The sequence below is a fragment of the Megachile rotundata genome, chromosome 8 (genome assembly GCF_050947335.1).
Source record: "Megachile rotundata isolate GNS110a chromosome 8, iyMegRotu1, whole genome shotgun sequence".
NCBI classification, from domain to species: Eukaryota; Metazoa; Arthropoda; class Insecta; order Hymenoptera; family Megachilidae; genus Megachile; species Megachile rotundata.
This window is the reverse complement of record NC_134990.1, coordinates 16941831-16953862: the sequence shown is the minus strand read 5'-3', so window position 1 is coordinate 16953862 and position 12032 is coordinate 16941831. Positions and strand designations below refer to the sequence as shown.

At 28.5% G+C, this 12032-nt stretch overlaps 5 protein-coding genes and 1 non-coding gene across 21 annotated transcripts in view; 3 read left to right on the top strand and 3 right to left on the bottom strand.

Annotated features, from left to right (window-relative positions):
• Positions 1-844: 844 nt before the first annotated feature.
• lt (vacuolar protein sorting-associated protein light) lies at positions 845-7625 on the bottom strand. Of its 8 annotated transcripts, XM_076534267.1 has the most exons (15): positions 7505-7625; positions 7123-7267; positions 6923-7057; positions 6427-6709; positions 6148-6346; positions 5904-6058; positions 5575-5815; positions 5238-5502; positions 4671-5162; positions 4253-4589; positions 3955-4191; positions 3824-3868; positions 3678-3751; positions 3548-3606; positions 845-1898 (listed from the first exon to the last, which is right to left on the bottom strand). In XM_076534267.1, the coding sequence occupies exons 2-14, from the start codon at positions 7141-7143 to the stop codon at positions 3553-3555; spliced, it is 2538 nt and encodes an 845-aa protein (XP_076390382.1). In that variant the 5' UTR covers positions 7144-7267; positions 7505-7625; the 3' UTR covers positions 845-1898; positions 3548-3552. The 8 variants fall into 8 exon arrangements, 7 of the variants coding, with proteins under 7 accessions (XP_076390382.1, XP_076390381.1, XP_076390385.1 ...); XR_013038986.1 differs by lacking the exon at positions 7505-7625 and having other exon boundaries at positions 3831-3868; positions 7123-7490; XM_076534266.1 differs by lacking the exon at positions 7505-7625 and having other exon boundaries at positions 7123-7489.
• On the top strand, positions 1789-4590 carry LOC100882732 (ciliogenesis-associated TTC17-interacting protein). 2 transcript variants are annotated; one of them, XM_076534277.1, is made up of 7 exons: positions 1789-1918; positions 1983-2241; positions 2298-2582; positions 2652-2742; positions 2870-3099; positions 3156-3329; positions 3394-4590. In XM_076534277.1, the coding sequence occupies exons 1-7, from the start codon at positions 1833-1835 to the stop codon at positions 3484-3486; spliced, it is 1218 nt and encodes a 405-aa protein (XP_076390392.1). In that variant the 5' UTR covers positions 1789-1832; the 3' UTR covers positions 3487-4590. The 2 variants fall into 2 exon arrangements, with proteins under 2 accessions (XP_076390392.1, XP_076390393.1); XM_076534278.1 differs by having other exon boundaries at positions 2652-2792; positions 2986-3099.
• Positions 7626-7638: 13 nt separating the features above from the next.
• mRpS16 (mitochondrial ribosomal protein S16) lies at positions 7639-8536 on the top strand. Its single transcript, XM_003702890.3, has 3 exons — positions 7639-7788; positions 7909-8044; positions 8165-8536. Exons 2-3 carry the CDS (start codon positions 7922-7924, stop codon positions 8441-8443), a joined length of 402 nt encoding a protein of 133 aa, XP_003702938.2. The 5' UTR covers positions 7639-7788; positions 7909-7921; the 3' UTR covers positions 8444-8536.
• A 233-nt stretch (positions 8537-8769) lies between these two features.
• TRNAI-UAU (transfer RNA isoleucine (anticodon UAU)) lies at positions 8770-8863 on the bottom strand. Its single transcript has 2 exons — positions 8826-8863; positions 8770-8805 (listed from the first exon to the last, which is right to left on the bottom strand). It is a non-coding gene; the product is annotated as a tRNA-Ile (tRNA).
• Positions 8864-9200: 337 nt separating this feature from the next.
• LOC100882951 (uncharacterized) overlaps positions 9201-12032 on the bottom strand; it is a 45616-nt gene continuing 42784 nt past the window's right edge. The window contains exons 1-6 of one of the 7 annotated variants that reach the window (XM_076534282.1): positions 10588-10727; positions 10266-10434; positions 9996-10200; positions 9787-9916; positions 9484-9717; positions 9201-9416 (exon numbers count right to left, since the gene is read on the bottom strand). In XM_076534282.1, coding sequence (XP_076390397.1) covers positions 9259-9416; positions 9484-9717; positions 9787-9916; positions 9996-10200; positions 10266-10402 — 864 coding nt within the window. In that variant the 5' untranslated portion in view covers positions 10403-10434; positions 10588-10727 and the 3' untranslated portion in view covers positions 9201-9258. Of the gene's footprint in view, positions 9417-9483; positions 9718-9786; positions 9917-9995; positions 10201-10265; positions 10435-10501; positions 10529-10587; positions 10728-12032 lie in introns of those variants that run through there. The other 6 variants (XM_012284010.2, XM_076534283.1, XM_076534284.1 and 3 more) reach the window with 6 other exon arrangements.
• LOC100881386 (protein POLR1D) lies at positions 10666-11615 on the top strand. Of its 2 annotated transcripts, none has more exons than XM_012284009.2 (3): positions 10666-10761; positions 10893-10958; positions 11089-11615. In XM_012284009.2, the coding sequence occupies exons 2-3, from the start codon at positions 10936-10938 to the stop codon at positions 11294-11296; spliced, it is 231 nt and encodes a 76-aa protein (XP_012139399.1). In that variant the 5' UTR covers positions 10666-10761; positions 10893-10935; the 3' UTR covers positions 11297-11615. The 2 variants fall into 2 exon arrangements, with proteins under 2 accessions (XP_012139399.1, XP_003702957.1); XM_003702909.3 differs by having other exon boundaries at positions 10683-10809.

The window sequence follows — 12032 nt, the reverse complement described above, 5'->3', positions numbered from 1 at the left end:
AAATGAATAATGTTGATATTAAAAATAATTGTAGAAAAGGAAATTAATAAATTACCGCGTTATCAAAAATGGATCCAAAAAGATTTCATGTCCATCTGGTGAACTGAATCCAGTTAGAAAATTCAAGAATATATCAACTATACAAATAACATATGCAGGATATACAGGATTCCAACTTTCTGTATCAGCACTTTTAGCCACTCTATGAAAGGCTACTATGTACGGTATCGATATGAAGGTGTACATGAAAACGAATGTCATTAAAAGATCCCAATAATACCTAAATACAAGACAAATATGTAGAACTTTAAATGTGTATGATCTTTTTTTATTTGGCACCAATTTATTGGTGAAGGAAGATTACCTTAGATCACTACAGGGATGAATTACCCACCAAAACGAAGAACGGCCGTGCTTTCTTTTTTCAAAAGCAATCGCTGCATAACTACGTAAAAAGTTTCGTGTTAACGGATGTTTTACGGACACAAGAAAAAGCTTTTGAAAATTCCGCCTCCAATGAGAATAAAATTTTGCATTTGGCGGCAATTTTGGTAAATTACTATCTGATGTTTTTGGTAACTCACAGACATGAATATCTAATCGTCTCGTCATTTCGCTACTAATAATACATGGATAATATTAATACGATTGCATTTTATATAAATAACTTTGCAAAGAAGCTAACTTCTCTTTGTTGAATTACAGAAATTAGCTGTGATGTCAAAAGAAAAAGAAATTTTCTGTAAATTGCTTGATGTTCAAAAGTGGATCCCTGGATTTTTAATAGGTAATCTATTCGTTATTTTTGATCTGAAAAAAGTATGTCAAATAATCTTCACTGGTATAGACAAAACATATTTTAATCGTAAGCATTACCACGAAGAAAACCCTAAGACTTATCAAACGTACAGAGTCGTGAAAAATTTATATATTAATTATATTTTACATGTTGTTATTTTATGCTGTAACTTAGGAGCAATATTTACATGGAATCCTAGGTGAAAGTCCCCAGGTGTAATTGTAATATTATGAATGAATTTGTGTACTGATAAAAATATCTTATGTACTACAAAACATACTAAAATTGTTTTATACAATAATGGCACGTGGTTGTACAAAATACAGAATATTTGGTATTCAGTAATTCTATGAAGGTCTTACTGTACATACTAACATGTAAATTTATAACAAAATTCTTCAACTGACAAGGGTTCATTGCACATAAGTACTAATTCTTTTATTTTATAATAATTTTAACCCAAAGTTTTAATGTATGAATTAATATGTACAGCAAGTTATGTATTCAAAATTGGTTAGTTTCAAATAAAACAATGATTCAACGATAATAAAAATTGATAAAAATTTCTTAGATAAAAAATATTCATTTAACATCTTATCCTCATAATTTGTTTCAACTAAATTTCTTTAACAACGAATAAAGATATTGTATAAATAAAACAAACAAAATATCCACAGAAATGACGCGCAATAAAATCTAATATAGAAAAATATATAATATACAAATACGTAAATTTATTCGTCGCTAATGAAATCAGGTGTATTTGGAATGTAGCACTATTGCCTGCCTTTATATTTCTCACTGTTTAACAGTGGATTTTTCTTTAAAAAAAATATGATACATATCGTAAATTCCCGTTTCTTTTTGTACTTCAGACGATGTGAAACGAGCAGCTTTATGTTTTCGAGAGACATTGATAATCTGTTTAAAAAATGAACCTGAAATAGATACAAAGCCAATAGGCGGTTATTGTATTCTAGTAGAAACCATTGGGCCTCAGGCTCGTGAATTTTTAATACATGTGCAATCTTCTATGTCTATTGATGGTCATTTCGGTGGGTCAAAAGTTATTAGCTCAGCAACATCAAAATTCCATTGCCTGGAAGAAAAAAGGACAGAGTTAGTTCATGGTTGTACACACGTTTAAATTTGTGGAAATAATACTAATGTTAAGTAATTACAGATTTGTTTATGACAATGGACTGCACGAAAAAGCGGTTTTTATAGGTATTGAAGACAATAACTATTACATGAAACTGACACGCATTTGTCCTTGTGATAAGTCTACAGAAACTAGAAATTTAACCTTTGCTTCCACTGATAGACTAATAAGCGAAGGAGTCAATGTACTACTTATGCGTTATTTGGCACTTATAAATTATGAAGGAATATTATCTTTTGAAAGCATTACCATAGAAGGAGATATTGCAATGTCTAATTATGTAAGGACATGTAAAGTAATATTAACGAATGTAAATAATCAAATATTTTTCAACAGATATGTACACCCGCAGAACAAACGGTCATAGATGGTCATTTTTTAGACATTTACACGATTGAACGTAAAATATGCAAACAAGACGGAACTGAGTATTCTATAAAAACTTATTTAACACCAAAAGGTCGAATAATTCGGCATAATTGGTTGAATGTTCCATATGTCTTGAAAATTAATCCATTAGCTGATCCAAAGATTCCACAGAAAACAATAAAAGTAGAGGCACCATTAAGAGATCGTTGGACAGAAGATATTGAAATGTTTTCTAAATATCTAGATAAGAAAGTAAAGTGCAGTATCAAATATTTTCGTTACACAGTAATTTGTTGAGATAAAAATTTATATTATTCATAGTTTTCCAAAATTGCGGAACAAAGGGATTATCTAGTTGATCATCCAGAAGTAAAACAACTAATAGCAGATTATGTTGAAACATTGCTAGTTGGTAATCAGTTTTACAACTGGAATAACATTGTATCGATTCTTCTTAGACAGGTCACATTATGTATTTAAATGTATTTCTATTTTACAACAGTACATTAATATTTTTTAAATTTTACTGGTCTCCACAGTAAAGCCTAAAAATGTGATAGACTTCACGATTCAACATTTCAAAGCATTTTCTAAAAATCCTAAAACTTGGGAGACCAGTACATTTAAGAAAAATGACATTTGTGTACAATCACAGCTGGTGGAAAAAAAATCAAGTACTACTGTATGTAACATTTGTGGATTTTTCATACATTGCAATGTGATAGAAAAATCTTCTTCTGAATCTATAGGAGAATACCACGAAGCGACAGTAAGTATTTTTTAAATCTAAAGTAAATTAATAATTAAAATGAATATTAATTTTAGAACTCAGATGACTTCGCACAAAGTTCGAATAACAGTATAATTCATGTAGAAGAAATAGATGATGCACTAAATAAAATAAGTACAAAGGAACAAAATATTGATGATACTCTGCCAGAACAAAAAGAAACTTGTGGTCGCTGTAAAACTACTATAAATATCTGCGACAGTTATCAAGTATGATTTTATTAATATTTATGTTAAAACTTTATATTGTAATTCATATTACTTAAAATTTTAGACTTATCCCAAATGTCCTGGATGTCTTAGAACATTTAATATATGTACAAAATGCTCTGCCATTGATCAAATATTACAAAAATTAAAACGTTGAAATGCAGATATAGAAATGAATAAGATTTTCACAAATATTTAATGACTATTTTAAATTTTACCTGTATCATTTGTTACTCAATGATATATCCTTTTGCGAGTTACATATAACACAATTTTCCTAAAAAATAAAATTAAAATATGTTAAAAATATAATATATTTTTTATATTATTTGTGACTAAATTACATACCACTACTTCCAAGTTGGGTAAACAATCTTCGTGAAATGAATGTTTACAATAAAATACGACTAAATTCCTCGGTTCTATAACAAATAGCATAATCAAAATAAAGCTAGTATTAAATTTAAATATATTTATGTTACTTTATTAGATACCTCTTACAATTATTTTCCTATGGCAAGCTCCACACATTTGATCATCTAATAAAACAAAGTATATAATCAAGAGGTAGAATGTCACAAATACAACTTTATAGTATTTTCATTTATAAGGTTTTCGTACCAACCATCTATAAATATTCCTTTTGTATGGCACTTAACCAATCTTTCGTGTAAATTAAAATAATCGATAGATAAAATTTTTTTGCAACCTTCTTGTACTGAAACTTGAAGATTATAATCACACATCATTTTAACTAAAGCTTTCTTCAATCCAGGAATTTCTAAAGTTGGGTTTATCTTTTGTACCATAAGTCTAGGATCGACGTATGTACCAATTTTTTGAAGAAGAAATGTGATGGCCTCTGATAAAGAGTAGTTTAATTCAGTATGATTCTAAATGTACATATAGTTTTTACTACTTACTGGGCTTATCTAAAGAATAATTAATCAAATCGGTCCACAATTCTTCATCATCGTGTTCTTGACAGAATGCGATCGCACTTTCTATATCATTTAATTCTCTCGTCATAAGTGCTAAAGCTTCAGAAGTATTTCCAATTCTACCAAGCAAATATACCATTTCCGGATAAAATTGTCGCTGACTGCAAATATCTAACGCTTGTTGAATTGGATAGTTATCGGAACGACGTAAAAGTGGTAATAATTTATCTCGAGAGTAATCAGCATATAGTCGGACTAGTAATCCATGATATTTGCCTTTTGAATCTTTCGTATTCTTTTTATCCAATGCATCTAAATACTGATGCAAATAATTTTTCAAGCATAATTATTTAAAAACATGAATTATCGCATTTATTTTCGGGAATTTGTTATATCTTACCAAATATAAATACCGATGATTATGCTGCAACTTTTGTACAACGATATCAGATGGCACGTTGTCTTTCTCTAAAAAAAATTGTATAGCACGTTCTGCATCTAAGTCCATTAAACCTTCTATCATGTCGTAAACAGTATTGTACAATTGATATTTTTGAATAAGCTGAAACACATCTTTGTGTCTTAGCTTTAAATACATAGCCAATGCTTTATCGTATTTTCCATCGTGAATATATAAAATGGCTAAAGCTTCTAAAAGCACGTTTTGCCGTTGATTATGGAGTAAAAGGTGCTCTAGAACTCCATTCACAACAGCTGTAACTTTATATAATTTGGGGGGCCATTCTTTGACTAGTTGAAGAAATCCGTCAGGATCCATTTTCAAATATTCGTACAAAACCATTTCGTAAATTAACGGATCCAACGTCACATCACCTCTTGGAAGATAAGATGAAATTGATCGTAATTGATGAACTCTTGCAAATTTATATACCTGTAACGAAACCATATAATAATTCGAACTAGGATCGAACATCATTTTTTAGTTAGTTTAAAGAATAATATTAACTTCTTCTTCCCACAATTTTTTATCCTTTCCTAAAATTTTCAAACACAATTTCCCTGCTTCATCATATTTTCCACAAGCTAGTAAATGATCTAAATATACACGGCCGACGTTAACTAAAGTGTATTTTTTACAATCTTGTCCATCATTTATTGTTACTGCTTCTAATGCTTGTTCAAATTTTCCATGACTTAAGAGCCATTCAATTCTGTCATCAACGTCATATAAACTAGCTACAACAATATCCTTTGGACTTACAATAAAAAACCTAAATACAAATATACAGAAATAAGACCATTTTGAATTAATATAATAAAATTAGTTAGTATAAATAAAATACCTGTTTTCTTCTTTCAAACAGTCTAAATGATAATCATTACAACTATATTCCTTGTAGCCACGAAGTGTAAGAGAACTTGCACAAACAACAGAAAAATCCTGATATTTTGGTTCAACAACGTGTAACGTTGGTCGTTGACTCTTTCCATTTTCATCTAATTCCTTCAAACAGCCTAATAATACTAATTGATTTTCTAAAGGAGCAATACCAGAAATGTAAAAATCCACTTGGAACGTTGAAACTAAAATTAAAACATTATTATTTATCATATTCCTACCTTTTTTAGACAAATTTATTAATAAATATTTGATTACAAGCAAAATTTATACCTGGATCTACTACGTATTCTGGTAAATCTCTATTAACCATCTCTTGTATTGATCGTTTTCTAATTTGACAGATACGTACTATATCAACCCAACCAATTAATAATGTTCTATCATCTGACCATCGAAGATTACACCGGTAATGTTCTGGTAATGCACTAAAATAGAATTATCTAATTAAGGATTATTCCACTCTTGAAAGCTTCTAACATTTTACATAAATTTTAAGTACTATTCTTTTACTCACTCAGCAGACCTAGACCATTTAATGAGACCTAGGGAACATCTAGCATTTAAATCATAAACCCTAACACCAGTATCAGATGCCCAAGCTACAAAATGTCCAATCCATGCCACTGATCGTACTCCACCTTCTGCTTCACATAATACAGTTACTTTCATTCTGGACAAAAAAGTTTTTTCATACAAAGCCAATTTATCGTCTCCTAAAAGCAATGATATTAATTGAACATAATTAATTTAATCTTTGAACAGATTCAAGAATATATACATCAAAATAACTTACCTGTAATAAATCTTCTTCCACTACCACTTTTATAATAATTTGGATCTATAGCTACACTTTTAACTAATCTACCCATATTTATATTATGGTTGTTTTCAGTACTATAAAGACCATATATAAAAACTTTTCCATCATCACTGCAAGATGCAATGAAATCTCCATTATAATCTATAGAAATCTGATTGACAGCAACTGTATGTGCTTGTAGACTTTTAGACTCAATATTATTTCCTTGATGGTCTAAAAGGTGTATCATGCCCCAATGAGAGCCTAAACATAGAAACTAAACCAAAATTTAATTGCTATAATATTAAATACTGTAATATAAGCAATTTATTGAACACAATCAAATTCCTGATTTCAATTATATATACTTGGGAAGTACTAAAACTGTTATTATATATCTAAAGAAAGTGGCTTAACCTCCATAGTGTGAAAGCATTGAATCAGCTTCACCAAAAAATTTGTGCAAATATTAGGTAATTATATTTCACACCTTGGGATGCACTGCAATGCAACTGGCTGCATCATTTTGCAATATATGCTCCAAAGCATTTCGCATCCTAACATATTTCAGCCTTGGTTCTACTTCATGTATTTCAGAATCTGAATCATCCTGGTTTTGTTCTTCCTATAAATTCATTTGATTAAGTTAACGCCCACGATTTTTTTTTACTTAAGGATGAAATGTAATACCTTATTTGAAGTATTTTCCATGCCCGTTTTATTAAAATTCTTTAATTTAACCAAACTTCACAAACGTCCGTAACCATGAACTGTCAAAACCTTTTTAGGGATGCGTTTCACTTTATGTATACGCTATGAACTGCTGCCTCACGTCCTGTTTTGATATTTATATTTTAAATTATTGTAAAAACAACTACAACAAATTTAATATTCGGAAAACCCTTTTCAATAAATAATTGTGTAAAAAAACGATCATCTTAACCAAATAAATCAGTTCGAAAATATTAGAAGACGTATATATTCGTATATAGTTCAACTCATGAAAGAATATTATTGTCGAATGACGAGTTTTCGTTCATTCTGCACATGTTGCATCTGATTGGCTACATACTTCGTATTTGAGAGTAAAATGCAGATGCCCTTGCAACAATCATAACACTGAACTTCCATATCTGGTGATTTTTTATTTTATGTGTTTCTTATATTATTACCTCTTCTCATTTCACGAGAAGAAATGAAACGAAGCGCAGATTGTCAGTAGATGGCGCAAGTGCTAATGCACGCGAGGAGTTTCCAACCTATACAGATTAAATAATTTATGTTGTAATTTATAATAGTGGAATAAAAAAATAATGAAATAGATGCGATGTTTTTACTTTAGTTGCTTATACGAAGGTAATTAATAATAGTGTAATTCATATGATTTTCAATATGTCAATCGTTTCAGCGTTTTCAGTTTAATGTAGTATAACTGGAGCTTACGAAAAGAAAATAATTATTTATATTAATTTCAAGATATTTAAACAAAATGCCTCGATTACCGTTGCATCCTGCATCTGGGACTGGTATTCATACACGTTTTCCTAAGTGTATACGATTTGTTCGTTACGGGTGTGCTAATAGACCATTTTACCACATTGTTGTTATGAATGTAAGTCTATGTAAATATTTTTTACAAAACCCTATTACCAATATTTTTAAAGATTAAGTTAAATATATTGATTTTCAATTACATTGCAATATATGTAAACATAATTAAACTCATTTTTAGGTAAAACATGGGCAGCATAAGCCTCCAATAGAACAGTTGGGTAGTTATGATCCTCTTCCAAATAAATATAACGAAAGAATAACTGCTTTGAATCTTGAACGTATACAATATTGGGTGGGAATGGGAGCAGAAGTATCAAGACCATTAGCTCGATTATTAGGAATTGCCGGATTCTTTCCAATACATCCAACTACTTATCTTCAAGCATGGAGAAATCGAAGGAAAGCATCTGCAGAATCTGATATGATCAAAAATGCAGTAGCAGAATCTGAAGGCTAACCTGTATAGACAATTTTATTTATATTTAACTACTAGTTTGTAGAGAATGTATGCATTTAAATAAAATTTGTACAAAATGTAAAAACAAAATAATCAACTGATTCTGTGTTATATTAATACATGATTGTAAAGCATATACAATATCTATATTCTGCTGATAGAAAAGAAGTTTCTTTTAAAATGTATTGTAAAGTAGATGTATAGTATAATTTCTAACATGTATGTGATTATCAATTTTCATTCATTTCGCAAATTTTTTAGAATATATGTTTCAATTGGTATAAGTATCAATATATTTTTGAAGCGTAAAGGTGAAAAAAAAAAACTTCCCCAGGTGAGGCTCGAACTCACAACCCCGGCATTGCTCACTCGATTACTGTCTTATAAGTACCGTGCGCTAACCAATTGCGCCACTGGGGAGTTGTAGTTTGCAGTTTCTTAACTGCGTACATATAGGTGCTGGTAAAATAATGAATTATAAAATTTGTAAAAGTCATGAAATATCATTTAATATTAATGTTTTAGAGGAATAATATCATGTAGGAGTATAATTCGACTGATTCTATTATTCTAAACATAACCTATGATATTACAAAGTCTGATAACATTTCGTAGTGTAAGCACAAATATTTTATATTAGATTAATAAATTAATATACATACATACATTAATACTTTGTGCAACAATGTTAGTCTAATCGCTAAAACTATGTACTTTTACTGGTACACATGTAGTACTAAAAATAAAATAGTACAAATATATCCAAAACATATTTATTATAATTTTTTATAATAATGAATATACATTTATACAAATTATTTAGAAATAATATTCGTTTGATTTTCGTCTCTACCTTCATATAAATTAACAGCAGAACATAATCTTTCCCATAGATTAATGAGATTCTGTTGTGTGTGCTTTGGTTTACAAAGCGCTTTTAGTAATTCCACTTTTTCTTTTGCAAAGGTATGACCTAAAAGTAATTGATATTATAACTTTATACCATTTAACAATTCATCTTCTATGGTTATATTTATTACCTGCTTCTAGAGCATTTATAACAAAATAATGTTCTATTTTCCAGACTTCTTCTACAAATACTACTGACCACTGAATCTTTAAATATTTTAGTTCATCATTTTCAGGTGACTGAACATATATCAAAATTCCACCATTATTATATGTACATGGTTCATCACTTATGTATTTTGCATTTTTCAAATTATTTATAACCATCTTTCTGAATGTACTTTGTTCACTATAGTGTACCATTACTAAAATTAAATTATGTAATATTACATTTTAATTTTATTATGCATAACAAATATAGATTTATAGGATACCAGATGTTAGAAGCGAAAAATTCTTCAACTCAGATATCGTTTGAATCCATGGATCAATTTCTAATGTATAACATTTACTAATGTCAATATAATTACATGTTATACCACAAATTTCAAATTTTTCTTCTTCCTGAAATAAAATTAAACAATGGCAGGTACTTCATTATTTTACGTACATTTATTGTGTATCTAACTGTATATATGCAAACCTCTAGTGTTACTAATAATGCAACATGAAATTTTAAACAGTTTGTTGCTACTAAGGCTGTGTAATTATAAGAATTATCCTTTAACCATTTTCTATCTATATTTTCAAATGTTAAATTGGAAACTTTTCTAGAAATTTCACAAGCTTTATGCTCATTGTGTTCTACTTTTTTTTTTACATTATTTTCCTTCATGGCATCTGGTTCCCTGTAATAAAATTAAAGATTATAAACATATTGTGTTATTTATAGTTTGATATTAGAATACACTACAGATTGAGATACAACTCTATCACAACAAAATCCTTGTAACCAGTCTCTTGCTTCTTTAACTTTTCAAGTAAGTTACAAGCCTTTATAAGAAGTTCCTTTCTTAAATTCTTCAATGCTATCAACTCTGGATCTCCCATTATTAATATAAAATAAAGTCTTTTCCAAACTGCTAACAAAATCAAATTTAAAATAAATTTCTTTTAAAGAGTTATATATAAGTTAATTATAAATAATACCGCTGTTTACATTTCCGTTAGTACTCAAAATACAAGTATTTCAATTTTTTATTTTTTTAAATCTTTAAATACATATACATGTATACCTTCAGATGTGTATTTACAATTAATGTAAATTATATAGTTTTTGATTAGAAGTAAAAGTAAGAAATTAAAATCATAAAGTTCACGCGCGAAAGTACGCAAGAGCAGACGCTTGAACTTATGACGTCAAGTTAACCTCAATTTGATACATATTTATTGTTTCTATTAGAATGAATGTATGTATATAAAATTTAAGTTATTGCTAATTATTTTTCTTTTATTTCGTAAGTAACATTAACATTAGTGGATAATACACAATACATATATGGCTGTATTTATTATTTGTTTCTAATTTCCTTTATCAAAGACATAATTGTTGCAAAAGCGTAGATAATATAATTACGAATATAATGGATGATGAAACTTTAAATAGGTGAGTTCATTATATTCTTCTTTTACAAATTCTTATAAGTAGTAAACAATTTATAATATGCAGCAATGTAGAATGTTAAAATGGACTTATAGTGTTGCCTTATTTTTAATCAATATATTAAAATGCTTAGACTTGCAGTCGAAGCATTATTGGAAGAAGCAAAACTTGGAGCAAAAAGAGCCGAAATAATGGGTCCTAGTGGATGGATAAAACCAAAGGAATGTATTAATAAGAGATTTCTTCATTCAACTTTACGTAATGTGGTCCTTTCGAATAAGTATCAAGTGAAAAAGAAAAGTGAGAAACGATTGCATAAATCAGAGAACACGTTAAAATAATTACTAATGTTCGATTTAGTTACTAATTTATGACTAGAAATTACTACTATTACATATAATTTTGTTAAATAGCTTATAGAATTAATAGAAACTGTAATTAATGTAAAATATAAAAAGTAAATGAAAGTAAATTCTAAGTACAAAAACAATGTATAACATAGTAAATAAGTGTAATATATAAATAATGTAGAATGTAAATTAAATTAATGTTTCATAAAATTGACTCCTAACAAAAATTTGTTGTAATTACAGGAAAAGTATTTGTAAATTATGTACAATGCACGTCGTAACGATAATAAAGTATATAAGTAAGTAGGAATATATGTATTTCTTTTATCTAACGAATATTATGAGTATGATGTAGAATATGTTGTCAAATAAAAATCTAAATTTTTCAAACTTTGCTAAAGTCCTAAAATTTAAAAACTTCGACATTTCAAAATTTTAAATTATAAAAGCTTGAAAATTAAAAAGAGTTCCGAATTTTCAAAGTTTTAAAACTAATTTTCCGAAATCCCGAAGCTGCGGACCACCTTTTTTGAAATTATTTTAGTAACTGATAAATTTAAGCATTATTTCTTAAATGAATGTGATAAGATGGATTTATTTTTTTTTTTAATTTGGAAGCTGTATAAAGTAATAGGAAAGTATTGATCAAATTTTATATAGTACTTATATTTATCAACGTTGTCTAATAATTCGGAAATCACGTGACAGAATTTCTGTTCACTTCCTG

Excerpts from the sequence above, each read along its gene's own strand:
- LOC100882732 (XM_076534277.1), top strand. The coding sequence starts at position 1,833 with ATGTCTATTGATGGTCATTTCGGTGGGTCAAAAGTTATTAGCTCAGCA. Across the intron at positions 2,583-2,651 it reads CTAAATATCTAGATAAGAAA|TTTTCCAAAATTGCGGAACA; the intron begins GTAAAGTGCAGT and ends TATTATTCATAG. Across the intron at positions 3,330-3,393 it reads ATATCTGCGACAGTTATCAA|ACTTATCCCAAATGTCCTGG; the intron begins GTATGATTTTAT and ends TTAAAATTTTAG.
- lt (XM_076534267.1), bottom strand. The coding sequence starts at position 7,143 with ATGGAAAATACTTCAAATAAG. Across the intron at positions 6,059-6,147 it reads AAATGGTCTAGGTCTGCTGA|TGCATTACCAGAACATTACC; the intron begins GTGAGTAAAAGA and ends ATTCTATTTTAG. Across the intron at positions 4,590-4,670 it reads ATCATCGGTATTTATATTTG|TATTTAGATGCATTGGATAA; the intron begins GTAAGATATAAC and ends TATTTGCATCAG.
- mRpS16 (XM_003702890.3), top strand. The coding sequence starts at position 7,922 with ATGCCTCGATTACCGTTGCATCCTGCATCTGGGACTGGTATTCATACA. Across the intron at positions 8,045-8,164 it reads ACCACATTGTTGTTATGAAT|GTAAAACATGGGCAGCATAA; the intron begins GTAAGTCTATGT and ends ACTCATTTTTAG.
- LOC100881386 (XM_012284009.2), top strand. The coding sequence starts at position 10,936 with ATGGATGATGAAACTTTAAATAG. Across the intron at positions 10,959-11,088 it reads GATGATGAAACTTTAAATAG|ACTTGCAGTCGAAGCATTAT; the intron begins GTGAGTTCATTA and ends TAAAATGCTTAG.